Source organism: Watersipora subatra, chromosome 9 (assembly GCF_963576615.1).
Source record: "Watersipora subatra chromosome 9, tzWatSuba1.1, whole genome shotgun sequence".
Classification (NCBI taxonomy): Eukaryota; Metazoa; Bryozoa; class Gymnolaemata; order Cheilostomatida; family Watersiporidae; genus Watersipora; species Watersipora subatra.
In genome coordinates, this window is record NC_088716.1 from 41,544,368 (window position 1) to 41,571,859 (window position 27,492).

A 27,492-nucleotide genomic window follows, 5' to 3' on the forward strand; every position below is an offset into this window, starting at 1 on the left:
CTGAAAGAGCTTGGTGGCGTTTAGCACCCAATCAGTGTGAGAAAGATGATCAGTGTTACTTAGTGCTGTTTGATTACTTCAGTAAATACATACTAGCTCGACCACTGGCCAATTCTCAAGCAGAATCAATCTGCAGAGAGTTCGAGGACACATTCTGCATGCTCGGTATCCCTCACACTTTTATGAGTGACAATGCGGCCCAGTTCAAGGGGGATTTGTTCGGTCAGTTTCTGAGGAGATGGGACATTGAGCACATCACATTGTCGCCAATGTATCCACAGAGTAATGGTGCGCCAGAAAGAGCGATGGCAACGGTAAAGGGTTTTCTGAATAAAAATGTGAATTTGCAAGAAGCCCTCGGCAGTTATAGGGACACACCCGTCGACAATGGATATTCTCCTGCCCAGCTGTTAATGAACAAGGAGCTCAACTCCATGGGGATATTCATGCACAAGTCTGTTGATGAGAAGCGCATGCAGAAAAAAGAAACGGCTATAAGGCTGCGTCAAAAAGTCAATTATATTGCCAGGCATGCAGCCAGGGATCACAGCCCGTTTCAGACTCAACAGACTGTTATAATTCAGGAAGACCCAAAGAAGCCAGCCAGGCAGGCTACTGTTGTCACAATGAATGGTAGAAAACTGTTGCTTCAGACTGAAAATGGGAACATTCTTCGCAGGAACCAATCTCAAGTGCATAAGATGGGACCCTCACCTCCGGAGGTACTTGCCTCTAGACAACCTCTAGAAGTACTTGCCGCCAGATAGCCTTCCGGGGTACTGGCCTCCAGACAACCGCCAGAGGTACTTGTCTCCAGACAACCACTAGAGGTACTTGCCCCCAGACAGCCGCCAGAGATACTTGTCTCCAGACCCCGATCGAGCCCTTTAGCCAACAGAAAAACAACTAGGAGTGGCCGATTGGTCAGAGCTCCAGATAAGCTGAACTTGTAAACTACATGTTAATGTTTCCATCACGTTTCTGTTTATTTTTGTTCTTGTCCTATCATGTATTGGTGTGTGCTAACAAATCTCTGGGTGCATGTACCTATGTGAACCATTATAGATGAAGTTTATTATTCTCGGAAATTCATTTTTGTTTGCTGGTTAGAAGCGAAAGGAGCGGATGTGATATGTCAAAACGGCCTTAACTGGGAATCACTTGCCGCCAACCATCCATCGCAAAATTTTCCACAGGAGACGTGGTCCTTACGTCTACAAGCGGGCCCTCACCCTAGATGGGCTTAATCCTAATCAGACGGTGATAGCTGAATGGGCAGTAGAGTTTGGCCGAGTAATTAGTAAAACCCAAGCTAATATTGCTAGTCTGAATCAGTAAACTTCGAACAATTAGATTAAAATGTACATACGTTTCTTGTTTTGAGCCATTTTCTTGTTTTGAAAAAGTAAAGGAAAAAGAAAAAAGAAAGAAGGAAAAGGGAGATAAACAAAAGGAGAAATTGGATACATCGTTGTTGTGGACTTGATTTTAATGCAGTTTGTTGCAGCCAAAAATACACATAGGTTCTGGCAGAATGGTGTACTTGCACCAGTCGAGGTAACCTTGGATGGGACTTGGCGAGGAGGTGTGGTGTATAGGCTTAGTTACGGGACCGGATACAGTGAACAGGCTGGGATGCAACCGAGGACAAGCGGGAACCGGGAGAAGACTGCGCTTACTGTATACTAGACGATATACCTTAGAACTCCATTGCATCAGACATATGGTGAATACTTTCTACTCTCACTCCTACTAGACTAATACCAGAAATGGACGTAGACTGGGCAGGCGCCCAGAACCTATGAAACGCAAAGCTTATATTTCAAACCTATGAAATAGAATACAATTTACAGTTGTTATGCAGACAAAATGGCCCACCACCATTTCAAATGCAGTGGCTGGATTAAGGATCTAACCTGGGACGACTGGACTAGGCCGAGTTATCTCTGGGTGGACTACTCATGGATTCCTTGTGCAAACATTAGACATGTGCCTTTAGTGAGCTTGCAATACAATTCTGTTAAAACACCTCGTTCATAAAAAATAATTAACTGTTCTCAAATTCTATAAAAATAAATTTTTGCCATAGCTATTGTAAGGCAGGACGTACGCAATGGTTAATATTGTTCATTTATCTGTTTTTCAAATACTTGTACAGTGAAGGCAGCTCATCCGTCTCAATAGGTAAATAAATTATGCATTTAGGGCAACACAGTCACAAAGGCTTCTTTAAACAAGAAAAATATATTGCGAACATTTTGCACCAAACGTTATTGTTACAGCGTACAAATCTGAAATAATATCTTTACGCGCTAACCAAGTCTTACTTACCTACCCTCCAGATGGCTATAAAGATGTTGGAATTGTAATCGGTATAATAGTAAAGATATTCAACGCCCTTTCCCTCGGGTTCTTACCCATCTCACTTTTTATGTTAGCATTGTCTCCCCACTTTTTTTGAGAGAGCGTAACTCTAAGTAAACGGTTGTATCTAGTCCGAAATACGTACCGTAGTTGCTATGGACTCATGATGGACCAGTTAGGTTATTAGCATTCTGTAAACAATCTATCCTTAGAAATATGTGATTGTTTTGACAAGCATATAATCTGCCAATTACAAAGGGTGATCGAAAGTAGAATATAAAACGTGACTATTATGAAAATATGTGAATACCTATGTGAAAAATGACTGTGCACACGGGTAATGCCATTATAAAACTGTCTGTATTCAGTTTATTGCCAATATTTGATTATTAGAAAGGTTTTTGTTGTCTGCCAAAGGCAAATTTTTGAAATTTTCATGAACATACTTGTGATCGTTTTAACTGCTTAAATGTATTATTTTTTCATACGCTACCCTTTTTTAAACAAATAACTGAGATCTCGTATGATTGTCTCTTTAATTTATATTATTACACACTATTTCTTGTGACTATTTGTATTTCAATTTGAGTATCTACCAAATGTGTGACAAAAGATTTTATGGACATTCAATTATCTTTTATTTAAACTCCGCAATAGGGAGATGTACTATAGTTAGTATCAGATAATTCCAGTAAAATCATGAGTGCTGGATCCTCACACTCACTGCTTTTTAATGTTAGTAAACATATTAACAGCATTTTATCATAAATGCTATAAATTCTGATTTATCATGCACAAATTCCTGTCGATGAGCATTATAATCTACTCGTCCTAATGATAAAATGCATAAACCTACGCAAAACTAAAAAAACTTGCTGGTTGGACGAAATCATATAGAGTACCAACAAGGTGAGTAACAAATCACATGAATTAGAGTGGCATAAAAATAAATTATAAAAGATTGTGTTTCAAACGCTAGTGAGTTTGAGTGATGTGTATTATTTTGTCCCTTTCTTCCCTGAGCAGACTGCACATTCGTCGAAGAGACTTGGCGGCATCTGACGGATTACCTTTTTTCACTTCTATAGTGTGGTGGATTACATAACCAATGTCAACAATGAAAAATAGGGAGCCTGCCAAGCCACCTCCAACTGTCATCAACGTTCGTCTCAATCCTCTAGTAGCACCCAGCTACAAAGATTCACATAACAAAGAACTGCATTTAATGAGTAATTAAAAAGTGACAGTTGCAACCAGCTGATTAGCAATAGAAGTGAAAATTTCAAAACAAAGGCTTTTTATTTTGTGATTACGGCTATTGGGACGTCACCACCCTTTTGTTCTAAGCCGAACCTTGTCCTCCTACATACAAGAACAGAACTTCAAAGGATGAAAGCCAAATCTAAATGTAGTAATATTGCATGAATTTATGTACGTTGATGCAGCAGTGAATGCAGTAGTAAACGATAGCGGATTTTTCTGTAAAGGCAGAGCTTGATGTATATGCTTTACCAAGATTGGCCTGCCAATGGTGAGAGAATATGTTTTAAAATAACATACAATAAAAAAATTTAATTTATACTAACAATCGAGTGACTCTTATTATTATATGCAAAGATTCAAACAAACCTTACTTAAAAAATTAATTTTAAAACTCACAACAAATCACATTTTAAGAATGACAATAAAAATTCATATATATTAATGTCGTGAACACAAAAGTTTGCGTGTGTTTTCCGACACAAGAGTAGGCCTACTTTTCAAAGCTGTCACGAGTACAACTACATGTGCTAAGATTTTACAGTGCCTCTTATTTCATAGCGGGTATGCTCCAGTTTTTAAAGGTATCATAAATAATAACACCAGTAATGTCTTAATACTTATTTATATTCAGATTCCATTCCCAAAAATTGAGGCAAAAGCAAAGGCATTCCTCCTAAAATTGTGAAGGGTTATGATTACAATTCAAACACCTCCCTTGTACCCAAAGCACCATAAATGACCTTTGGAAAATTAGTGGCTTTGAACGGCAATTTATGTTTGCAATTAGACCTCAACATACAACTATACCTCCATTTACAATCGCCTCTGCCTCAGCAGGTCTATGTTTGACTGGTCGATTGGGGGGCAGACTCTAAACTAACTTGGGCAGTGTTTAGTATAAAATTCCGTACTAATTAGCGATACCCTTTATTCAAAAATTCAAGGTGAAATCAAAATATCAGAAATCCTCAATTATTATTCAATCTATATATATATATATAGTATTTCTCAAAGTTCGTCGTTCGCCATTGTATTTGTCCAGCTATAGCTAATAAAATCTTGGAATTAAGAATCCGTAAAGCAGGTTTGATCTCGGAACCTCCCATTCGCTAGTCCAACTGCCTAAGCCACATGAGCTTGATAGATATGCTAGGCAACATACGTCACTATATGAGAGCAAATAGCCTACACTTTCAGTCACGACGCAACGTCAGTCACGTCACGGAGAAAGGTAGCTTTTATTAGAAAGCTTACTCAAATTATCCGTTGGCAATGTGCCAGGCTAATAGCAAGTGGCAGGCAACTCTCATTACTTCTCATTGTTTATAAGCTGATTTTTAGTACCCGAGAAACGCCGGGTAGCACAGCTAGTTATTAAATTAAGTAGGCAAAGACCCATGGTGTTAGTGAACTTTCATCATCACTTCATGTGAAACTTAATAAAATGACCAACACAAAATAGTTCAGATCTTAACAAAACTCAAAACATGCCAGTGTTACGGTTAATCAATGATAAAAAATCTCACAACCTGATCTAACCCCAACTCACAAATAAGTCTGTCTATTTATAGCAGTGCAAGAAAAATGATTTGAAAAAGGAATAGTGATATAATAAATGGATAACAAATAACAATCATTACAAGATAATTCAGTGAAAAGATTGCAAGCACCATGCGAAGAATTTGCACAAACCTTCCATAAGGAGCTGCCTGTTTGGATGAACTTAGCAGTAGAGTATACAGCTTTTCCAGTCTTTGCCATACCATATCTTGAACACGAATCATATTATGTAATAGGTATAAAATAGCACAGGGTTATCGCAACACAAAGCATTTTGCATAAGCCGCATCATGATAATTGTCGATTATAAGCAAGTAAAAAATGCCTCCTAGTATAACAATCACATCGGTAGTAGGCCTAAGCCAAATCTACTATTTTTCATTGTTTTATTGAAATGAAAATGTATGTATTGAGGCCAATACAGAACTTACATTCTCAGACCAGAAGCCCACAATAATTGCAGTCCATCAATAAATGAGGTGAGGCCTATCTTAGCCTTCGCTTTGTCGTCTTTACCAATATTAGATGTGTCAATTGTTGTCTCTATCTTAGATAGCAGTTCTGCTTGAGCAGATTTGTCAATTTCTAATGCTTTTTGAGCCGAATCAACGCGAGTTTTTTTCTTTAAATATTCCACAACCTCAGCTAATGTTGCTGTAACGCCTCCCCCTGCTGCAATCGTTAATCCAGTTCCAGCAAGCAGTAAACTCGTTCCACCAGTAAAAAATGATAATGCTAAAGCTGTTACAGCCAGACCGCCACCTACAGCACCAGCAACACCACCTGCAATTTTCGAATATGTGGCTTTTTTATGAATGTCATCTAACTCGTCTGCTACTCTGGATAGTTCACAAATTGTTTTATTTCTTAACGTAATCCAGTCTTCGATAAGAAAACTAAGCTGTTTCTCGTTTTCAGTAAGTTCTGTAGACTTGGAAAATTTGATACCCATTATCCGTCCGACTTATAAGTTGCGTCCACGCAAATAACCTTGCCTTTTACGCAGAATATACAGAACTTATTTTGAAAGCACAATGATGATCAAAACATACATTACCAGTCTATAACATTATTAAAACTGACAGCGTAGTCAAGAGTCCTTGGCTGCATGGTGTGTAGCTACGTTCTATGAGTTCAGTTGAGAACTCACCTTTTTGCATGTAAATCAAGACCAATTTCAAGGTCCACAGGCAATAAATGTTGCGCTATCTTGAGTTTTTTCCGCACTGTGCTTGATTGGAAGATTATTATTATTATGTTGGTTCATTTACAGTTTTATTAAATAAACATTAAGGAATGATTTGTTTTCAATAGTTTTGTTTATGAGCAAATATTTAATTTAAAATTATTTATTTTTTGTTGAGCTACTTTTCTAGGACTTTCCTACAACAAAATGTTTCATCGAGCTACCAGAACTCGCACGAAAAGATCGTCACATAGATTCATAACCATCGTAGTCATCTGATCGTGAGCCAAACATTTTCATCATCTATGTGCTTTATAATTGACTGTACAATTTCATTTTACGTGTCCTTTAGAAATGTCACGAAAAAGTCGATATTATTCAACATTACTAGCGTAACCTAATGGAGGTTATAAATATAAACACTCAGCCAAATATATTACTACCGTAATATATTTGGCTGAGTGTATTTAGCGATAAAGTCGCGAGATTACATGTGTTACATTAGTTATTATCTAATACATGTGCATGTAGAAGGATTAGAAGTAGCTTATCGTATTAGGTGGTTGAATTTTATTAGTCTACTTTGCATTTTCTTGTGTTCTCATGTGCAATCGATAACTATCTAGGGTACGCCGTTTGATTATTAGCGCATAAGTATTGTAGGGGAAACAGTCCCAACATCGACAAGTCCGAACCTAGACAAGTCCACAAATGTCCATATATAGATTCGTTGCTTGTAGACAGTATCTCGTGGTCTTTGTTTTTCTGTCTCACTAGTGTATCTTCCTTCGCTACTTATTCTTACCCATCCTGTTCTACACTGCTTTACATATCCTTATATACAGTGTTTCATTGCCTTTCCATGAAAGCTGGCTTGCATATTATTACGCTGATCCCAGGATAGCTTGATGAATGTCCCTATTAGAAATAGCTGAGTTTAGCAAATCCATAACATACTCCACCCCTAGATACGGTGCCAGTATTCAAATAATGGCTTACCAGCATCGATAAGGCAATTATGGATTTAAGTAGCGTAAATTAGAATGTTCTTCTGGCCTGAGTCGAAGTGATACTTTAGGTCATCATATTTGAGAAGCAGCTTCAGGTAGCGATGTTGAATTTCATTCTTTTCTGGGACAACTTCATCAAAGCGAGATTCCAGTGTACTTTTGTAGTCATGAGGTTGCTTTGCATATTTTTAGCATGCAGCTGATAGGCTGTTGCAGGTGCATGAGTAGCTTTTCTACTTGAATACACTCTGCTGCTACCAGCTGTGCTAGCAGTCCAACACTTGCAAGAGTTACTGGTTGCTCCGCAATGCTGTACCTTTCCTGTGAAAGGACTACTGTTGCCGTAAGAGTTATGCCTAGCATGATTTCGTGGGTGTCTTTTGTAATGTGGGAGCCTTGACTGGTATTGCTCTTGTTTAGCGCCAACCTCCTTTGCTGATGCAAATTGAAGCCGTTTATTTAAACCGACATGCAGCTGCTCTCCATTTCTGGAACATCAAGCTTCGAGGTAGTGACAGTCCTGTCCGCATGGCTTACCCTTTTTCTTGTTCTTTTGTATGGTTTATCCGATTTGTGGTAACTGGTATAGGGCACAGGTTAAAACCAATTTACTCATAATCTTAGGAGCGAACCTTTGTGGTTTCTCTTGATTAGAGCTTATGGATGGCTGTGACCTTTTCTTTGGTACCATACAACTCCTTATTAGATGGGAGTAGTCTCCACATCGGAAACAACGTTTAACTCTTCAAGATTTTCCATTGGTTTTGTTATCGCTTTGTCTCTTTTGCTCCAGAGCAGCAGTTCTGGCAGACTGATCTGTTATCAGCTTGGTCTGTTTAGCCATTTCTAGTGAGATTAAATGTAGCGCATCAGCTAGGTTTGTCTCATTGCAGTCAGTGTAGTTTTCTGCAGTCCCGCAGCTAACACTGCTCAAACTGTCTATTTGGGTAACTTTTGGAAGATGTCTTGATGGTCGCACTGGTTGACGCCCAGCTAATTAATTTTCTGCTGGAGACGACATGTGATTGCTGGCAGCCTGTCTGTCCTGCAGTTCCAACACATACTTCTGGTACATATCGTCAATGAAGGTTGCCGCATCAATGTTTACTGATGTATCGGAGTGCATGACCTGCTTTGGCTGTTTCTCCGCAGTATCAGCAAATGGATTAGCTGCATTCAAGAACGGGCTACTGATCGGCTGGAATGGATGAGTAGACGTTTTGGAGTCTCTGCCTTGAGCCATCTCTCTTCAGAGAGCTGTTTAACAATTACTAGGTTGTGCATACAACTAAACTTTCAGTAGCAACAGGATTACAGATACGAGGGGTGATCATAAAGTTCCCGGAATCGTTTTCCTAGTCAAATACAGTGAAACTCGGATAACTCAAACTTCAAGGGACCGAGCAAAAGTGTTCGAATTATCAGAGTGTTCAAGTTATCAGAGCACTGTCACAAGTCCATGTATTTACTTATTTATTAGTAGATACATGAACATATACAAACTATAATATAAATCAAAAGCACAAATGGCTTGTTTCAAATTAAATGCTTCTAATGTAAAGTTTAAAACGTTTTTATCAAAAAGTATAGAGATTTTTCTATCACTTGAGATTGGTTTGTTGTTTGAGGTGATGTTATTGCCAGGACGTTTTTTAGATTGACATTGGCAAAACTTGATCGTTGCTGAAATGCTCAAAAGAAAAGACATCTTTTTCTTTTGAGCGTTTTACCCGCGATCAATTTTGCCGATTTTTCTTGAAGTTTATGCAAAGATTAACTTACTTTACCTGGCATTCGTTAAGAGCAACACTCTGAGGCAGTTCAATTAAAAGTTTTACGAGGTTTTACTGTGCATTGTATATCACTAACGTTTTTTGAATGGATACTTATTGAGTGTACACACGTATTCTGTGTTTAGGTCAAACGATGAATAGTTTTTTTTAGCTAAGACAACGTATACGTTTAATTACCACAATTTTTAAAACGTTTTAAACATTCAACATTCCGACGTTGATTCAACACGGAATCCACGTCGGAAAACTGTTCATCACGGACTAGCCGGGTCACGCACTCAAGGATTTTCGCCACGCAAATACAAAACAAAAACAACATGCTGTTTTTGTTTTGTAGGTGCGTGGCGAAAATCCTTGCGCCCGTGACCCGGCTAGCCCGTGCTATTCATCGTATAACGGTATAAATCAAATTTCACCAAACCTTTAGAACAGTCGTTGACAAAAATATTTTGCCGATGGAGGTAGTAACGACGCTTATGAATTACGAAAAGTTGAGGTTTACCTCTATGGCTTGGAATAAAGTGATTTTCTAAAGCGATAGCAACCGTTTCGGTAGCCGTTGGGCAAAAAACAGTTCGAATTAACAGTGTTGAGTTCGAGTTATATAGAGCCATTTATCATTGCGTGGGAACGGACCAGGCAAATCCAGTCGAGTTAACCATGTGTTCGCTATATCCGAGGGCGAGTTATCCATGTTTCACTGTATAAGACCATGTGCAGTTGTTTTGATTGTTGCATGTTGCTAAGCAGCACGGAATTTTCCCTTAGCCAAAGTTTTACGCCTGTAAGAGCATGTGCAGTGAAGTTATAGTAGGCAATGTCAAGGTCATTTTTCAAGGTCGTATTTTTCCAAAATGAATGATGTAGAAGCGCAGCGCGTTCTTGTAAAGTTTTGTTTAAAACTTGGAAAGTCCAGTGCTGGGACACTCCAAATGTTATGGACAGCTTATGGAGACTCTGCCCTTAAGAAAACAGCCTGTTATGAATGGCACAAAAGATTTAGAGAGGGAAAAACAAGTATTAAAGATGATGACCGCATGGGCAGACCGGCAACTTCAAGGACCACAACTGCCGCAGACGTTGTGAGGCAGCAGGTGATGGGAGATAGGCGATTGACTATACGTGAAATATCAGCAGAAAGTGGGCTTTCTTATGGTACATGTCATCTTATTCTCACTGAAGATTTAGGCATGAAAAGGATCTCTGCAAAGATGGTACCCAAACTGCTCACTGACGACCAAAAAGAAAACGAGTTGGCTGTTGTATTGAACTGAAAGATGCTTTAGCACAAGATCCTGACTTTCTTTCAAAAGTTGTGACTGGGGATGAAAGTGGGGTCTATGGATATGACCCAGAGACCAAATCGCAAAGTTCTCAATGGATATCTCCTGGCTCTCCTAGGCGTAAGAAGGCTCGAATGTCTCGCTCAAATGTAAAAATGTTGCTAATAACCTTTTTCGACATCAGATGTGTGGTACACTCTGAATTTCTGCCACATGGTCAAACTGTGATTCAGCATGTGTACAAAGACATTCTGATAAGACTTAAAGACAGTATCAGAAGGAAACGTCTGATAAGACTTAGAGACAGTATCAGAAGGAAACGTTGAGATTTGTGGCTCTCAGATGACTGGTACATACACCATCACAATGCTCCGGCTCACACCTCATTGATGGTACATCAATATTTGGCAAAAAATAAGGTGACTGTGTTTAACCATCCCCCTTATTCACCTGATTTAGCACCATGTGACTCCTACCTATTCCCCAAAATCAAATTGACAATGAAAGGTAAAAGATTTGACGACATACCAACTATTGAAGAAAATGTGTCGAGACAACTCCGAAGCCTCACGGAAAGTGATTTCCAGCATTGCGTGGATCAGTGGAAACACAGATGGGACAAGTGCATAGCAAGCTCAGGCGATTACTTTGAAGGGGACAATTTAAATTGGGTAATTACGATTAACGGTTGGGGACTGAACTGAAGTAATGCTGTTCAAGGAGGTAGAGCAAAAGATACTAGAAATTTTACAAGGCCATTATAAAGCTTTTGCTATTCATAGATGATGAGTAGGTACACTGATGGTGACAAGCTTAGGAGTGTAGTGAATACGTGAATATTTACAATCCACTTTTGCCGAATTGGCAAACCAGTGTTAAGGGGAAGTCAGCAGGGCTAGTGTTCAGTCCAGCCAGGCCAGTTTCTAGTTCAAAGCTGTTGGTCATGCATTCAGTTCTTTTCAGCCTGCCTGCGTTCGGTGCAACTATTCTAGTTTTTCTAATACTGCCACCAAGTTGTTTCAACAAAGACAAGTTCTCAGCTGTTTAAAAGTCACACCAATTCAGAGGGTTTCTTAATTGACAGAGCTCAAGGCATAAATTTGCTGTCATATCTTCAATTCATAGTTAGAGGATTTGTGCCTAAATGTATTCTGTAAGCTTTTAGCCCTCATTCATTACTTGTTTTAATCAAAAGTCTAGATGTAGGATAACAGTTTTAATGCAAAAAGTACAATGCACACCTCTGTTTTCATCAAAAAGAGCATGCGGAATTTTGTTACCAAGAAAATTAATCACTTTTCCATACTTGCTTGTTACAAAGGTTCTAGCCAAAGGGGTTCCAAACATATAAGTCTTACAAACATCAAATACAAACCATTTCATACCGAAAATAACCTACTGTTGATTCAGCTTTTATAAGGTTCTAGCACAGGTTATTTTGTAGCAAACCCAAAGACAGTTGCAACAGAGAAGCTTTAACAATTGAGTTTACACCGGAAGCATGGCAGGGTGTCTTACCAACTGTCACTTGCCTGACTGGGAGTGCTTTGATAATCTTAGACAGAAGAGGAATTCTATTTCTTCAATCGTAGCTGGCACTTTGGTGAGATGCTTGGGATTTCATGACTACGTATAGATACTAAAATTATAAAAATTCTTTTTTTCTGCTAATAATTGATGTATTTAGATGTTTGCTGTTCATACTGACTTAGAGGGTTTGAAGGTTCAATTTTAGAATCGTTTAAGTTAACCTAGTTAGTGAAGGTCCTTTTCTTACCTCTGATTTACATTGTTCACGTCAGCAATGTTTCAGTCATACCAAAGTAGTTTGGATGGCCATGTCAGCATCAAGTCCAAACTAAACTTTGGTTTTAAACAATTGCAGTATTTAGATCGTTTCAAGAACCTTCAGTATACTTTTATTAAAATAGTATTTTACACTTATTATCATTGGTTGTTTTACTGACATTTATGGACTGTCATGATGAGATATAGCAAGTTTCTAATATGGTATTTTAGTTTGGTCTCGGCTGGTGGATCATAGCTGATGCTGCGGCAGCCTATCCTGATCAAAATGACTTTCCTAAAGCGTGTCATACCTGTGGAGTTGTCAGCACACTCGCATTAATCATGTATGTCCATTTATTTCACTGTATATCTGTTGTTTGGGGTGCAGGTTGTAGGACATATAGAACTGTTAGCTAGCGGTAATTTCACTCTAGCTGCTGGCAGTGAGTATGACTGGATACAAGGCAGTCATATCTTGATACCAGCCATACACTGGATTTTAGTTTATTGTTGAGAATACATGTGTAAATGTTGTGATGTCACGCTCGTTGTGGGACTGTTGAATTGAGAGCGTAGATAGAACGTACTCATTAGCATGTGGTAAACATTGGACATTGTCGGGTAACAGTTGAGTTTAGTTTGGTATTTCCTATATCATGAATCTACAAGTTATTGTTTAACAATGTAGTATTTCCAATGGATTGGCTATTGTTGGTAATTGATATTTTGTTCATTTTACTCATAGAACAGATTTTCTTTACGTAAATTTGTTTAATAGTGATAATGCTTATAGTTTCTGTTGTCCCTTTCATATATTTATGTATACATTTATAATAGCTTTCTGTCATATACACTTGCATGAATGAAGAATGATTTTTTGCAGGGTAAATTCAGTCTCCAACAGTCAAGTCCGCGGGGATACATCAGATGGGGGCTGTTTGGGCTCTATTGGAGCTAAAATCTGGTTCTTCGCAGGATTTATACTCAGCTTTGGCGCACTCATCGGATCCGCATGGATCTTGTTCGGCATGTATGTTGTCAATAATTTAGGTAAGTTGACCATTGCTTTTATTTTCATTTCTTATATCTTTTTTTGCCATTATCACTTATATACTCTTAAAAAACTTGCAGTCTTAGAATAATAATGAAAAGATGTTCAACACAGCATTGCAGTTTTTACCTATTTTTCACACTCAAGTTGAAAATTGAAAATAATCTGAAGAAATTCAATTGTTGTTTGGTTAAAGGTTGACTTGCAACAAAATTCACATTACTTTCACAGTTAATTCACAGTTATTTGATATGAAAAGATTCACCATGTCTTACTCTGTTGTGTTGTAGGTGCAAAATATGTGGAAATGTGATTACGAGCTCTTGAAAGCTCAAAAACGAACAGTTAATCGCAGCCACACGAGACCGCCGTAGCTCGGATTCTCTTTCCAAAACGGCTCAAATGTGACATAGTTGTGGTAGATGGTTTCTGTTTACACTTTCATGCAGCCTTATTCGTCGAAATATTTTCACAAATATACTTCACGCATTCAATAAAACCATGTCTATTGTTCTTACGCGTCTAGTTTATCGTCATTGTAATGCTGTCACTTTTAGCACTGATATCTTATAGCTTGCCGTAAAAATTCGTTTTATTTTTTAGCCTTAGCTTGAAGGAGTACATATCATTGTCTGACAATCATGACGAGCCTGTTGGTCACTTGTGATAATCGAAAAGTGCTGCAGAAATTATTTGCGAAGTATTGGGTCACATGATCAGATTACGACTTGCCTATTAGACCGAACCGAAACAAAACTGTAAAGTGCGAGCATCTATATTTGATACGGGGTCTTCGGTAAAACCCGAAGTGTTTGTCATAAACTAGTGCTACAATAAGTTTTATATTGAGCTTTTTATTGGCCTTTCAATTCACGTGAGAACATCACGTGACAAGACAATAACCAAATTTCATGACTACATCAGAGAAATAAAGAGATTCTAATCTACGGCGGCTTTTCGTTTTTGAGCTTTTAAGAGCTTGTAATCACATTTCCACATATTTGGCACCAACAACACAACAGAGTAAGACATGGTGAATCTTTTGATATCAAATAACTGTAATGGGAATTTGGTTGCAAGTCAACCTTTAACCATTTTTGAACCTAATCTAATTTATTTTTCCTACTTACTAGCTTAAATTAATAACCATTGTTTCCATCAACTACTTTTCATTAGTTGTACTCATTATCTGACTTCTTTCATTTAAAACACAAAAATGTGTGGAGGTTGAACACAGTTAGAATATAGGACTACTTGATGATTTGTCTCACATGTATATCATATATATCTCATAGACATCTCATGTCTCATTATATCATATATTAACATGATTCATTGCCACCTTAATATGAGTAGAGTGGGGTTATAGCGAAAGTTGTGGCACAGAGTGCTTGTGGGTTCACATCCCACAATAGCTACTTTGGCAGGAATTCCTATTATAAACTTGTGTGTTCAACTTCTAGACACTAGCTACTCTGATAATACCTTATTTAAGGTACTAGCTCTCAAGTAGTATCCGCAAGTGAGTGACTAGTGCAGTAAATGCTCGAATACTGTTAATCTTTTACATAAAGTTCACTTAACGTAAAGACTTAGTGTAAATTTTTTGCTTCGTATTACATGAGAAATTCCATGTAACATAAAGCATCAAGTCGGAGCAAGTATTCTAATTCGATTTGAACACTGAGAGTCCTAATGGTTAGCTTAAAATATAATTTCCTCATTTGCCGCAGAGAAAACTACATATAGGGTTTTCTGTATTATATATACTGGTGACCCGGGCAATCTAGTTCGCCGTGAGAGATCATCACGTGTGCTGAAGCAAAGGGAATCAGTAGCTGCACAATTATTCAGAAATATTTAAAGGTGGTCGGTTGTTGCAGGTGTTGCAATGGTAATGCAGGTGGTAAAGGTGGTAATGCAGGTGTTAGCATCGGTCTACTAATCTGAATGTCACGAGCTGGAGTCTCATTGAAATAAATCTTTTATCCTAGCTTCTGACCCTGGCTTCAGACAGACAGACACCGCTTCTTATTATAGAAAAGATATATTGTTGTTTTATTTTATTTTAGACATACTATTTTTTCGCAGCATAGTCCTTGCTGTGTCGAAAAGAAATTGATTTAAATTAACATTGAAGATACCCTATGCGCTCCCTTAAACTTAAAGCACATAAATTACATAAGTATTTTTATCGTATATTTCAGTACATCAGAGTCTTGACTTTCGAATGAGCCTATGTTCAATACGCAAAGAATAATAGAACTATGAAAAACAGGGTGTCAAAAGTATGTCCTGCAATAAAAAAACACTTAGGTGTGGTTCTCGCAATGTGATGTCATAATTATCATTTAGCCTTAGGTCGTCGGTCCCTTTCGCTGCCATTTTTTATGGCAGCGAATTTCTGTGACAATCGGTGCTCTTAAAACCAGAGAGCGCTAACAATAAACTAGCATTCTAGATAATCAACAATGCCCGGAGGTCGTGCTAACGCCCGACCCATACAAACACATGTTCTGGATTAACATATTTCAGGTGATTGTTAGTTTACTTTTTTCATCATTTCGTTCATTTTAAACATTTATAGTAATTCTTATCACATCGTTTTATATGATGGCATTGTTTTTCCCATACAGAAATGATTAATAACTTGATTAATAACTAATTAGTGATTAAATATCAAAAAGAAAAAATTAAAATATTTATATTATATTCGAATAAGTTACAGTATATGGAAAATAGAAAACAGGTGTAATGGACAGTTAAATTAATCACTTTGTGTATGATACTAGTTTATAGGCAGATTAAGTTATTTACAGTAGGCTTCTCTATCTTGAACAATCTAGGAGTGCAGTGAGTCAACCCTAACGATTGATTTAATTCAATTGACTTCTACAACAAAATTAAACGAAAACAAAAAACGACTTCTAACAACATACCTGGTTGTTAACCACCCATGGTGGTAAAGGTAATGAAATCACATCGATTAAATGTGACTGCAGTGGTGTGGCCTTAGGACTGTATGTAGATTGCACTCTTACGAGATCACGCAATTCTTAAAATTAATTAGCCTCAGTCGTGCCCCTCAACATCACAATAAAAAGACAGGGCTAGTGCATAATATAATCGGGAAAATATAGTATGGTGTTTGGAATCTGAGTGATTTATAAAAAATAATCTGTCCATAGAGAGCTAATGACACAGATTCCTTTGTCGTTTTCATTGGTTCTCTGGAGTTGTCCTACATTGTGACATCACAATTTTCGAGTTTATACCATTGAACATTTCTGCGGTTGAGCTCTGGGGAATCCTATAAACACCAACCAATGTCTGTCTCACCATGTCAAACAATGGCTCATTCGAAAGCCAATACTCTGATGTATTGAAATATATCATAAAGAATTATGTAATTGATGTGCTTTAAACGTAACGTCAAATTACTGTAATCATGGACCCTAAACCAAGCGAAAGTGATAAGAAAAAAAGAGAAAAGTTGTCCCTACAAACCAATAATACCACAGTTACTTTACAGATATTAAATTAAATAGTTCTGTTTAATTTTTTTCTCTTTGAAGGGTCAAAGGCTGAAGTTCAGGAAGGTATTGGAATGGGTTAGGAATTTACATGTATTTTACGCTTCATATGATATAAAATCTCTATAATATATTATTTAGGTTGTAGGGGCGTCTACTGTACATTTAAATTACTTCCTGTTAATTTCATCAGATTCTCTTTTCCTATTTTATTGTAGAAAACAGAAATGATTGGCCAGGAATTGCAGTCTTTCTCCAGAACCTTCTCATCTTTTTCTCAGCCATAATATTCAAGTTTGGTCGCAGTGAAGACTTGTGGGACAACTAACCTCCACCCATGAAGGCTGTTAATCTCTTACTACCGACTGCTCCTCGCATAGCTGCTCGCTCATTCTCGCATGCTCGTAGTTTATATAACATTTAGCTCTGTCGATTTGAGCTATGTTTGCCGAAGTGATCACCTCATCAATAATAATTCTTGATGCCTTATTTATCTCTTGAAGTTTATTTTTGTATATGTCATATTCATCTCATAGGTGTAGTTGTAAACTGGTAGACAATATCTTCATTAAAATGCTTTACATTCTAACTGTTTTTGAATTGTATCTAAAATATAGACTGAGTTTATCATACTTGCATTACCTGCTATTACTGCTTTTTTCATATTCAGTTTGAGCTTACGCAATAGCAACGATTCAGGTAATTGGTAAAGCTAGTTTAAAGGTAGAATCTGGTAGATAACTTCAGCTGTTATCAATTGAAAAGCTCATTGCTAAAGGTGACATTGCTGCATATCTAAAAAGTTGAGTTTCAAACTGTAAACATCATTTTAAAGTACACTGGCAGCTTAGTATGCCACGAGAGATTGTCAGGGCGTGTCCATAAAGCATAGAGAACAAGTAGCTGTACAATTCCAGAGGTGTGAAAGGTGAGTATTTCATGCAATGGCAGTGCGCTGGGTAGCAAAGCTGAATGTTGCTTGTTCAAACCCCTTACAATGCAATCTTTTTTTCAACTTCCAACCATGGCTTTAGAGTTTAGATAGACAGGGATGACTATTATTATAGTAAATATTTGTCAATACATGTAGTAGAAGATCATATTTGATAAGCGCTTATAGCACTGAAAGTTAATTTGTATTATTTTATACCTCCACTCGGACTAGAAAGTGCCAGTCATTTCAAGTATTAGGTTTTCAATTGCTATCAGAGACTCGCAGTGACACGTATCCATGGGATATTAAAGTATAGTCACATGCTGGTTCTTCCCATGCAGTACGGATAGAGGAGATAAGATAAGGTGTCTAGTAATGTATACATACGCATTACTGTAAGTATGAAATCTGAAGGAGGAGTGATGGAGTTGCATCGCTGGACTCGCTATTTCTTCTTATTTGCTGCAGTCGTTGGTGAGCATTCATTTATATTTATGCTTTTAACATGTACCATTAAAGCTTTCTACCAGAATATTGATGAAACTTCTAGAACATTCTATGTGAGACCTCAATTATTACCTACATTCCTACTAACTAAAATACTCACCTAGACACTGACTGTAAACTGGTCATGCGTGAGTTTATATGAAGACTTTGTTATTGGGTGGTATTCAGAAAGGGATGGAACTTCACAATTCATTTTCTTGTTTTGACCAGTAACAGTTTTAAAAGGGTTTAATAACAAATATAGGACAATGGTACTTTTAATGATAGAATGTACTTTTATCCATCTGGTTCAATGCTTACATTGAGAATAAATGAACAATGGAATTTTCATATGAGAATGCGAATTATAAGATTTGCTTGGGCTGTGACAAGCTGATGAATATTCTGGTTGAATGCTCATTAGCTAACATGAACATTTCATTGATTGCCATCTAAAACCACTGTATATTTTTCATGGACATTGTTTCATATCAATGAAGGCACATGTTTATATATATTCAATGTATATATGTATTAAAATTATTTTTCTTCTCCAATCTATTATTCAGACTTATTGTCTGTCTGAGTGAATGCGTTAAGCAAGTGACCTTTTGATCTACTCATAAATTTTCCTTTCCTATAAGTTTATGGCTTTTGGTAGAGCAATCTACTATGAAATATTATCACTATGAAACCCCTACTATTGATTAATGTTATCAATATCGTCCTGCTTGTCAATAGTTCATCAAGTAACTTGCATTCATTATGCTCTTCCATGCGTTCAGCATGGCATGAATACATGCTAAGCAGATGCTAAATGTTTCCTGATATCGCCATCCATTTGTCTATATATATATATATATATATATATATATATATATATATATATATATATATATATATATATATATATATATATATATATATATATATATATTTTGCTTTGTTTGTTTATAGGTATGTCCTCTATAAAAACTAACATATACCGTAATTAAACAATCTGTTTAAAAATTTGCATGTGGTTTTGTTTGATATTACACCAGATTGTAGGCCAAAAAAGAGTTTTTGTGTTACAACCTGTAAGGAGTGTTAGGGCCAAAAAAGGAGATTTTGAGAATTAAATTGACACAAAATATGATTTCAGAACCCAACAACTACAATGATGTTGAATACGGGGTGTGAACTCATGATACTCAACTTATTAGATAGACACTCTAAACAACTAAGTTAATCAGTCACTTTCCGCAGTTTTAGAAAACTTTGCCAATCAGAGATAAAAATTACTCATTTATATCTTTGTTTGGCCTGTTTGTTTGTTGTATTTGTATTGAAAAATTACAAGAGTAAAATAATAAAAATATAAATTCAAGTTGTATTTTATAAACGGGCAATGCTATATACATGTATGTCTTCTTGTAGTATGGTAGGAGAGGCCACTTGCTTACTGGTAACCAAAATAACATGTGCCTGCTATGCAATGAAAATGTTGGGCTTAGTGACATTGAAATTTTAAACCTCCCAATATGTATTCGTTTTCTCACACAAAAAAAACTAAAGACTGTACGCATTTCGGTTGACTATAATATTCAAATTTTTAATAAATCTGTTTGAAGCTGAAGAAAGCAAATCGTTCAATTCCCAAAATTGAATAGCATAATTAGTTTATTTGGCAAGTAGAGATTTTCATTGGAATAGACATCATCAAAGATACATCGTAAAGATTACAATTTACCAAGATATCTGTTAGGCTACACATTTGGGCAAAGTGACTATGCTTGATTTTTACAGCGCTGTTCTTTGTGAAAAGTAAACATGTTAATTTATGGTGCTTCAATACCATGAAAAGTTTTGGTTAGTTTTATTCAGCTACTGTTTGTTTACAAGCATAACCATATAGAGTTGAATACCATGTTAATACTCTAGTCATGTTTTCATATATTCATAACCATATAGAGTTGAATACCATCTTAATACTCTAGTCATGTTTTCATATATTCATAACCATATAGAGTTGAATACCGTGTTAATACTCTAGTCATGTTTTCATATATTCATAACCATATAGAGTTGAATACCATCTTAATACTCTAGTCATGTTTTCATATATTCATAACCATATAGAGTTGAATACCGTGTTAATACTCTAGTCATGTTTTCATATATTCATAACCATACAGAGTTGAATACCATGGTAATACTCTAGTCATGTTTTCATATACTCATAACCATATAGAGTTGAATATCATGGTAATACTCTAGTTATGGTTTCATATACTCATAACCATATAGAGTTGAATACCATGTTAATACTATAGTCATGTTTTCATATATTCATAACCATATAGAGTTGAATACCGTGTTAATACTCTAGTTATGGTTTCATATACTCATAACCATATAGAGTTGAATACCGTGTTAATACTCTAGTCATGTTTTCATATATTCATAACCATATAGAGTTGAATACCATGGTAATACTTTAGTTATGGTTTCATATACTCATAACCATATAGAGCTGAATACCGTGTTAATACTCTAGTCATGTTTTCATATATTCAAAACCATATAGAGTTGAATATCATGTTAATACTATAATTATGGTTTGATATAATCATAACCATATAGAGTTGAATACCATGGTAATACTCTAGTTATGGTTTCATATACTCATAACCATATAGAGTTGAATACCATGTTAATACTATAATTATCGTTTCATATACTCATAACCATATAGAGTTGAATATCATGTTAATACTATAATTATGGTTTGATATATTCATAACCATATAGAGTTGAATACCATGGTAATACTCTAGTTATGGTTTCATATACTCATAACCATATAGAGTTGAATACCATGTTAATACTATAATTATCGTTTCATATACTCATAACCATATAGAGTTGAATATCATGTTAATACTATAATTATGGTTTGATATACTCATAACCATATAGAGTTGAATACCATAGTAATACTCTAGTTATGGTTTCATATACTCATAATCATATAGAGTTGAATACCGTGTTAATATTCTAGTCATGTTTTCATATACTCATAATCATGTAGTGTCTTTACTCCTCCCTACTTTCATCTCATGCATTAGATTCGGGTGAAATTGATTACTTCTCTTCAGCAATTTTTTGTTTGCAACTTATTCTCTTTTTTTATTTAAGATCTTTGTCAGATTATCGAATGCGTTACTTGACCTATTTACACCTGACCTTTTGTATTTATGTAGGGCTTTTATTAAGTGATGAGGTGCCTGATGACACAGACTTTAAATATCATAGTTTTCAAGTCGAGGCAAGAGCAGGCAAATCTGAATGTTTTTACCAGTACTTCAGCTACAACACTTCCCTGACACTCCTCTGGCATGTATGAGTTATACTTGACTTTTTCTCTGACTAGGATTAGTTACATCGCAAGTTACACAATTGGGTCAGTTATTAATCAGGTCAAAAGCTTTCACTAGCTACTACTTAATACCATCAAACTGTTTTACAAAAAGTTACCACGGATAAAATTTAAAGCATCTGAACAGACAAATAATTCTGAACAATAGATTTGAGTCGTCAGAAGAAAAGTCAAACTACTAGTATGAATGAACAATGAACATATGAATGAATTTTTTGCCTTAAGATGTTTTTTGTCCCTCATTATGGCATTTTGTCGCCATATGACATCAACAAAAATGTCTCTCAAAATTTGAATTCAGCAGTCAGAATGCTAAATACGTCAAAATAACAAAAATGCTAATATGCTATTTGCCAAAATACTTCCCTTAAAAGAGATACTATGCTTGCGCTTTTTCAGTTCAGCATTCTTCATGTTTCATAAATGCCTGATATGGCGTTAGAGAAACAAAAATTAGTAAAAAATAAGTAGAAACTTATCATGCATTTTACCGATTAATATAATATTTCGTATTCCCTTTACTTCGTTGTACGTATATAACTACATAAGTAAATATATAACTTTTATTTGTTAGCCATGGTTCCTAAGATTGAAGAAAAAAGTAAGAATCATAATCATAGACAGATCATAACCACTAAACACACTAAACTTACTGTAGGTAACTATCGTTACTAAAGTTAATATATTTTTTTGCTACTAATTTTTAATATGTACAGTATATATATATAAAATTTTGATGTTTCTTCACCAGGGTTGTTTGCATTAGATAATTACTGTAAGTTTCTATACCCCTTTATATGACATTTTCACCTAACGATGCCAACACTAGAATGAATTAATGTCATATGGTGAGGTCCACTGTACTAGAATTATTGTAGGGTGGATGAACATACAAAGTAACTTTTTTTATAATTTTGCATTTGTTTATTTTATATAGTAGAATGCTGTTGCTTTAAGGTTAACTAATAGCTCACAACATGAAGCACTGTCTGTAACATTCCAACTTGGTGTTTCAAAAACAATCTGTATAATTTCGACTGCATGGTCTGTTTTATGAGTATTTTGATGCAGCAAAAAATTAAAAGATTTATGATATTTGTAAAATATTGACTGGAAGCAACCTATGTACAGTACAAGGTTAATAATTAGCTCTTATGTATATTTTAATCACTATTTCTATTTATCCGCGCTAGTAGTCATGGTTTGGAGTTTCTTTCTCTCAAGCTGAATAGACAATTTCAGTGTGTGCTTGCAGCTACAGTACATGTACTGTACTTCTAAAAACCATTAGCCAAATATTTTAATGGGAATAAAGTTGTTATGCTACCGTATGTTTGTTATGGTATTTTTTGCTGTTACACTACTAAAAAGATGAACAATTAACACTTATTTAAAGAAGCTGATGTTTGATTATTATTATTATTGTTTTATTCGTTTGTTTGGGATCAAAAATCTATTATTTTTATGCTGTGTTTGATTCAAATTTGAAATAAAATTTAAATCAAAATTTAAAATGGTTTTAAAATCTTTTTTTGTTTCTCAAAGTTTCATTATAATTATAATGATTATCATGTTATAAAGATGGAATTGTATCATACTATAATACAATTCCATTAATAGCCAATCAAGAACAGCCTTGCATAATTGTTATGTTATAATTGCAATAATGTAAAGCCGTTTTATAAAGTGTTAGTTATTTTGCTGTTATTATATTTGTATGTTGTTATGTGCTCAAAAGCCATAAGCATCAAAATGAACCGCTGATAGTTTTAAAAGTATTTAATGGGCTGAACAATAGAAAAACATCAAATAACTTTATTCTTTGTTTCAAATTTTATTGTTTGTAACATTAAGCTTTACTTACTAATCAATTTAAAACAACATATATAAAAAATTATTTGAGGGTAAAAGCATTCATTTCATTTTCGATAGTTTGCTGATGCAATAATCTAACAATATCACATTACCCAATGGTAGCAGTTGTTGATTTGTTGCTAAGTAATGTGGTTTGTGTCGACAAGCTTGTGTATGTGAAAAGGTTTAAGTGTACAGCACATAAATATAGAACAAGGATAACTATGCTTGCAAGCATATAATCAATAGGTTTGATGCATAAATCCTTCCTTTTCAGCTGCTGACGCATCACCAACCTTGGCTTTTTGCCAAATAAGGCTGGCATAGTTTAACAAAACATTTGGTTAATTTCTAAAAATAATTATGATTTTATACAACAAGAATGCTAGTACGTACTGTATTTAGATTCAAGCATTTATTAACTAGAACAGCTTTTTGTCTCTTTTTACCACCAGTCAATAATTTTCAACATCTTAGTAGTTGTTTTGCAGGTTGTTGGCTCTAGCGGAGGGGGACAACTGGCTGCTTCTGTCACTTTAACAAAAGAACCAGATATGACAGTTTTGTATGAATCTCCATATGGCCAGATGGGAGATCATAAAGAAAATAATGTGGAAAGTGGTATGAGAAGGCAATTCCTAAGTGTTTCATGAAGTTACTTTTAGTCACTACCTCCTTGTAATTGTTCATTACTAGGCACTGCCTCATATAGCAGCTAAAAAACTGCACAATTATAATTTCATCATAATATTTATAATTATTATATTGTTTCATTATAATAGTATATATTACTTGATTGACCCATCATAATAATATTATAATATTATTATGACGAGTCAATAGTTAGTTAACCCTAATCTTTATGTCATTACTAGCTCCTATGTTGTTTTTCAGTCTCTACATTCACAGGTGATATGTGAATTATAATAATATTATTATATTATTATTATAGTAGCTAGTAATGACATAAAGATTAGGGTTAATTAATTATGATGGATTAGCATACATATTCTTTCTCATTGTATTTGTTGAAACTCTTTCTACAGTTTTTATAATGTGGCTATGTATGACTTAGTCAACCAAATTATTGAGATGACTGGCAAAATAATGACTGTGTACCAATTACATATTATTAATTTCATAATTAAGGTGTGAGTACTGATTATATACTATTTATTCTAAGATTAATATTTTGTGTTTGTTTCATTACACAACTGACGCTAAAGTGTACACTCCACCAAAAGTGCACAGTAATGTTATTTTGTGTTATCCTTAAAGACTGTTCTCAAATCAAAAGTTTGCTTAGTCTTTCAACAATGGAAACTCTGTAGACAAATCAGATAGTGACAGGTTTAACAGGTACTCTAAAATACCTGTCAACTCTGCATGTATGCCTTGCAGGCACATATGAGATCTGCATCAGTAATGAGCTGGGTTACACTAGCAAAACTGTCTATTTGTGGATTGACTATCAGACAAAGAGGACTTGGGATGGAGTTGTATCGCAGGATGATGCCCTGCAGCATTACCAATTAAAAAGAGATCTGGTGAGGGTAAGTTGACAGACATAAAAGCACACATGACGCTGTTTATAGATTTCATATTATCGATAACCTATTTACACTGCACATTGCTCATGTCTCTGGCAGCTATAATCAATAGCGTGATCAGCTGATGTTACCTGTTGTACTCACGGATCAGGCATTGTATTTCATTGTTTGGATGCATGTCATATGAGTTATTGATATTAAATATAATTGACACTAACCGCTATTTGCTCAATAAAGACTAGAAGGAGACTAAAAGGAAACGCCAGCTGAAATGAAAAACTAAACCTATACACATGTATTTATAGTAAGGCAATCACATCAACTTGTTTGGTTACCGATTTTACTCCAGCCTGTACCAAGAGTTCAACTATTGCTTGCAGTATTCTATATGACACTACTATAATAAGAACTGTGTATTTCCATCTAATGCCACGGTGTGAGTAAAAGGCTGCTTCACACTGGATTTGAACACACAACCTTCCATTTGAAAAACCAACACTCTAACACTTGCTCTAATCATTTACCTTTCACAGGGTTAGAATTATTGCACACATACTTATTCTCTGTGTTTATCGACACACCTGATGAACACTCATAGTGCACCATACTACTAGAGCGTTACCAGTTGGATATAAAATACATGTAAATGAGTTTACAGAAAACGGACCTGTTGATCCTTTAGACTTGATACACAAGGTTCGGTTAGCTTTCTTTTGTAAATAGCAAGTGAAGGAAATCTGACTGATAAATATGGTGAAGCCATCAAAGACAATATAATGAACAATGATATAGTACAGTAATGTTGAAATTCACATATACTCTACAGCTTATCCTGCGATGCATCAAATGCAGCAGTTATATGTGACATCATACATATACATCATACAAGACTTGTCACATAATATTATGTTCTGTGCAACATGTCACGTATCACATGCTGCATGCATACAAAAATTTGCCAATTTTGCGTACAAATTGCTTACAAACACTTCTTAATATCGTTTCTTAATATTTTATATATTTCGAATCCTGTGTTTATGACTTCGCAAGTAGTTATAGAGTGCTGACTGCTTGATGAGGCCTTATCCAAGAATTTTACAAATTGCTTACAAACACCACAAGTTAGTATTGGAACTGCTCATTGGCAGAAGAAAGATGGAGGCTAAAATTAAAAAGGTTCCTTTAGCAACTTTTAATTTCTCTTAGTTTAGAATGGTTTGAATGAGACGTCGTGGATGTCAATTGTTACAATGTGGCATTTATTAGCTGACCTCTATTTTATTGAAATACAGTTCTCTCTTGTTCTCTTTTGCTACAGGTTTTGAGATTTTTGAACTAAAATTACCTGTTGAAAGGCACATACTTTGTCTATCTTCATCTTTTCTATATCTCTGATAGTAGAAGTATGTTTCTCTGTATTTTTTATAATGAAAGTTTTTTTCAATATTTTTATGACAAAAAATTCCGACAATTTAATAACTGCCCAAATCGACCACCCATAGACACAGTAGAATAATTGTACGTATAGTTATTACACCTGATGATCTCTCATGACATACCAGACCGCCAGGGTACTAGTATCAATAATAATATTCAGCTTTAATAATAATGAAATGCCATCAACTTTCTGTAGTTCTCTTGAGCAGCGGGCTAAATGTTTTATTTGTTGTACTCAGAGTCTTACTGTCATCAATGCTGCTCAGTTGCCATTTCCTCTGACAGCTCAGCACCATTTATTTCTCACAGGACATTCTACGGAATCTTGAAGGCCGACTGCATGATATGACCTTTCATCAAACAGTCTACAGACAAAACACTTTCGCTGATGAAGCCGCACTTTCAAGCCTCTCAGACATCGTCAACCATAGATCCATGTTTTCTTCATCCGTTATCATAATCTCTGCCATAATACAAGTCGTCTTCTTAAAGAAACTCTTCAGCTTACCAAAGACGACTAGCAATTCCTCCATTTAAACACCAGCTGTATCCTTCTCTGTTTTCGACAATGATGTCACGCTCCTGTTGGACTTTATGGAATTTTCCATAAAACCAAGTCTTTGTTTTTACTAGACTGTAGGCTATCTCACTATATATACATTTACAACTCTGTGAAGAGTGTACAGTTTGAACTGTACAATTTTTGAATTTATTGTAAGTTGTTTGGTTCTAAATAAGATCTGGTAGACGACCAAAATAATTTAAACAATTTTAAATCTTTAATAATTTAAAAGTTTTTGTACATGAACTAACAATTTCTTAGTGTTTTCTTAGTCAAAGATCAACCTCTTCATTAGGCAGTTTACTCCATTTATGTTCTAGCAATTCTCAAATTGACCTCTATAAAAGTTGTTTTGTTTAAAAAAGTTAAAGGGATGATAGCAAGTACTTGAGAGACGCTGTGTTAGGCTGAACTCTT

At 35.5% G+C, this 27,492-nt stretch overlaps 3 protein-coding genes across 4 annotated transcripts; 2 read left to right on the forward strand and 1 right to left on the reverse strand.

Annotated features, from left to right (window-relative positions):
* Window positions 1–2,989: 2,989 nt before the first annotated feature.
* On the reverse strand, window positions 2,990–6,258 carry LOC137404374 (apolipoprotein L3-like). The gene is made up of 3 exons (XM_068090569.1): window positions 5,619–6,258; window positions 5,320–5,395; window positions 2,990–3,555 (listed from the first exon to the last, which is right to left on the reverse strand). Exons 1-3 carry the CDS (start codon window positions 6,137–6,139, stop codon window positions 3,340–3,342), a joined length of 813 nt encoding a protein of 270 aa, XP_067946670.1. The 5' UTR covers window positions 6,140–6,258; the 3' UTR covers window positions 2,990–3,339.
* Window positions 6,259–11,896: 5,638 nt separating this feature from the next.
* LOC137404206 (transmembrane protein 50B-like) lies at window positions 11,897–17,463 on the forward strand. Its single transcript, XM_068090367.1, has 4 exons — window positions 11,897–12,062; window positions 12,479–12,591; window positions 13,131–13,297; window positions 17,050–17,463. The coding sequence occupies exons 1-4, from the start codon at window positions 11,961–11,963 to the stop codon at window positions 17,157–17,159; spliced, it is 492 nt and encodes a 163-aa protein (XP_067946468.1). The 5' UTR covers window positions 11,897–11,960; the 3' UTR covers window positions 17,160–17,463.
* Window positions 17,464–18,173: 710 nt separating this feature from the next.
* On the forward strand, window positions 18,174–27,202 carry LOC137404624 (transmembrane emp24 domain-containing protein 1-like). 2 transcript variants are annotated; one of them, XM_068090851.1, is made up of 5 exons: window positions 18,174–18,239; window positions 21,497–21,633; window positions 24,018–24,147; window positions 24,928–25,079; window positions 26,823–27,202. In XM_068090851.1, exons 1-5 carry the CDS (start codon window positions 18,188–18,190, stop codon window positions 27,048–27,050), a joined length of 699 nt encoding a protein of 232 aa, XP_067946952.1. In that variant the 5' UTR covers window positions 18,174–18,187; the 3' UTR covers window positions 27,051–27,202. The 2 variants fall into 2 exon arrangements, with proteins under 2 accessions (XP_067946952.1, XP_067946953.1); XM_068090852.1 differs by having other exon boundaries at window positions 24,018–24,144.
* Window positions 27,203–27,492: the final 290 nt, after the last annotated feature.

Bases quoted from the DNA above. Each gene is read 5' to 3' on its own strand.
- LOC137404374 (XM_068090569.1), bottom strand. From the start codon at position 6,139: ATGGGTATCAAATTTTCCAAGTCTACAGAACTTACTGAAAACGAGAAA. The intron at 5,396-5,618 runs GTAAGTTCTGTA...TTCGTGTTCAAG, and splicing joins TGGGCTTCTGGTCTGAGAAT to ATATGGTATGGCAAAGACTG. The intron at 3,556-5,319 runs GTTTGTGCAAAT...GAATCTTTGTAG, and splicing joins CAGGCAGCTCCTTATGGAAG to CTGGGTGCTACTAGAGGATT.
- LOC137404206 (XM_068090367.1), top strand. From the start codon at position 11,961: ATGGCAGGGTGTCTTACCAACTGTCACTTGCCTGACTGGGAGTGCTTT. The intron at 12,063-12,478 runs GTGAGATGCTTG...ATGGTATTTTAG, and splicing joins CAATCGTAGCTGGCACTTTG to TTTGGTCTCGGCTGGTGGAT. The intron at 12,592-13,130 runs GTATGTCCATTT...GATTTTTTGCAG, and splicing joins AGCACACTCGCATTAATCAT to GGTAAATTCAGTCTCCAACA.
- LOC137404624 (XM_068090851.1), top strand. From the start codon at position 18,188: ATGGAGTTGCATCGCTGGACTCGCTATTTCTTCTTATTTGCTGCAGTC. The intron at 21,634-24,017 runs GTATGAGTTATA...GTTGTTTTGCAG, and splicing joins CCCTGACACTCCTCTGGCAT to GTTGTTGGCTCTAGCGGAGG. The intron at 25,080-26,822 runs GTAAGTTGACAG...TATTTCTCACAG, and splicing joins TAAAAAGAGATCTGGTGAGG to GACATTCTACGGAATCTTGA.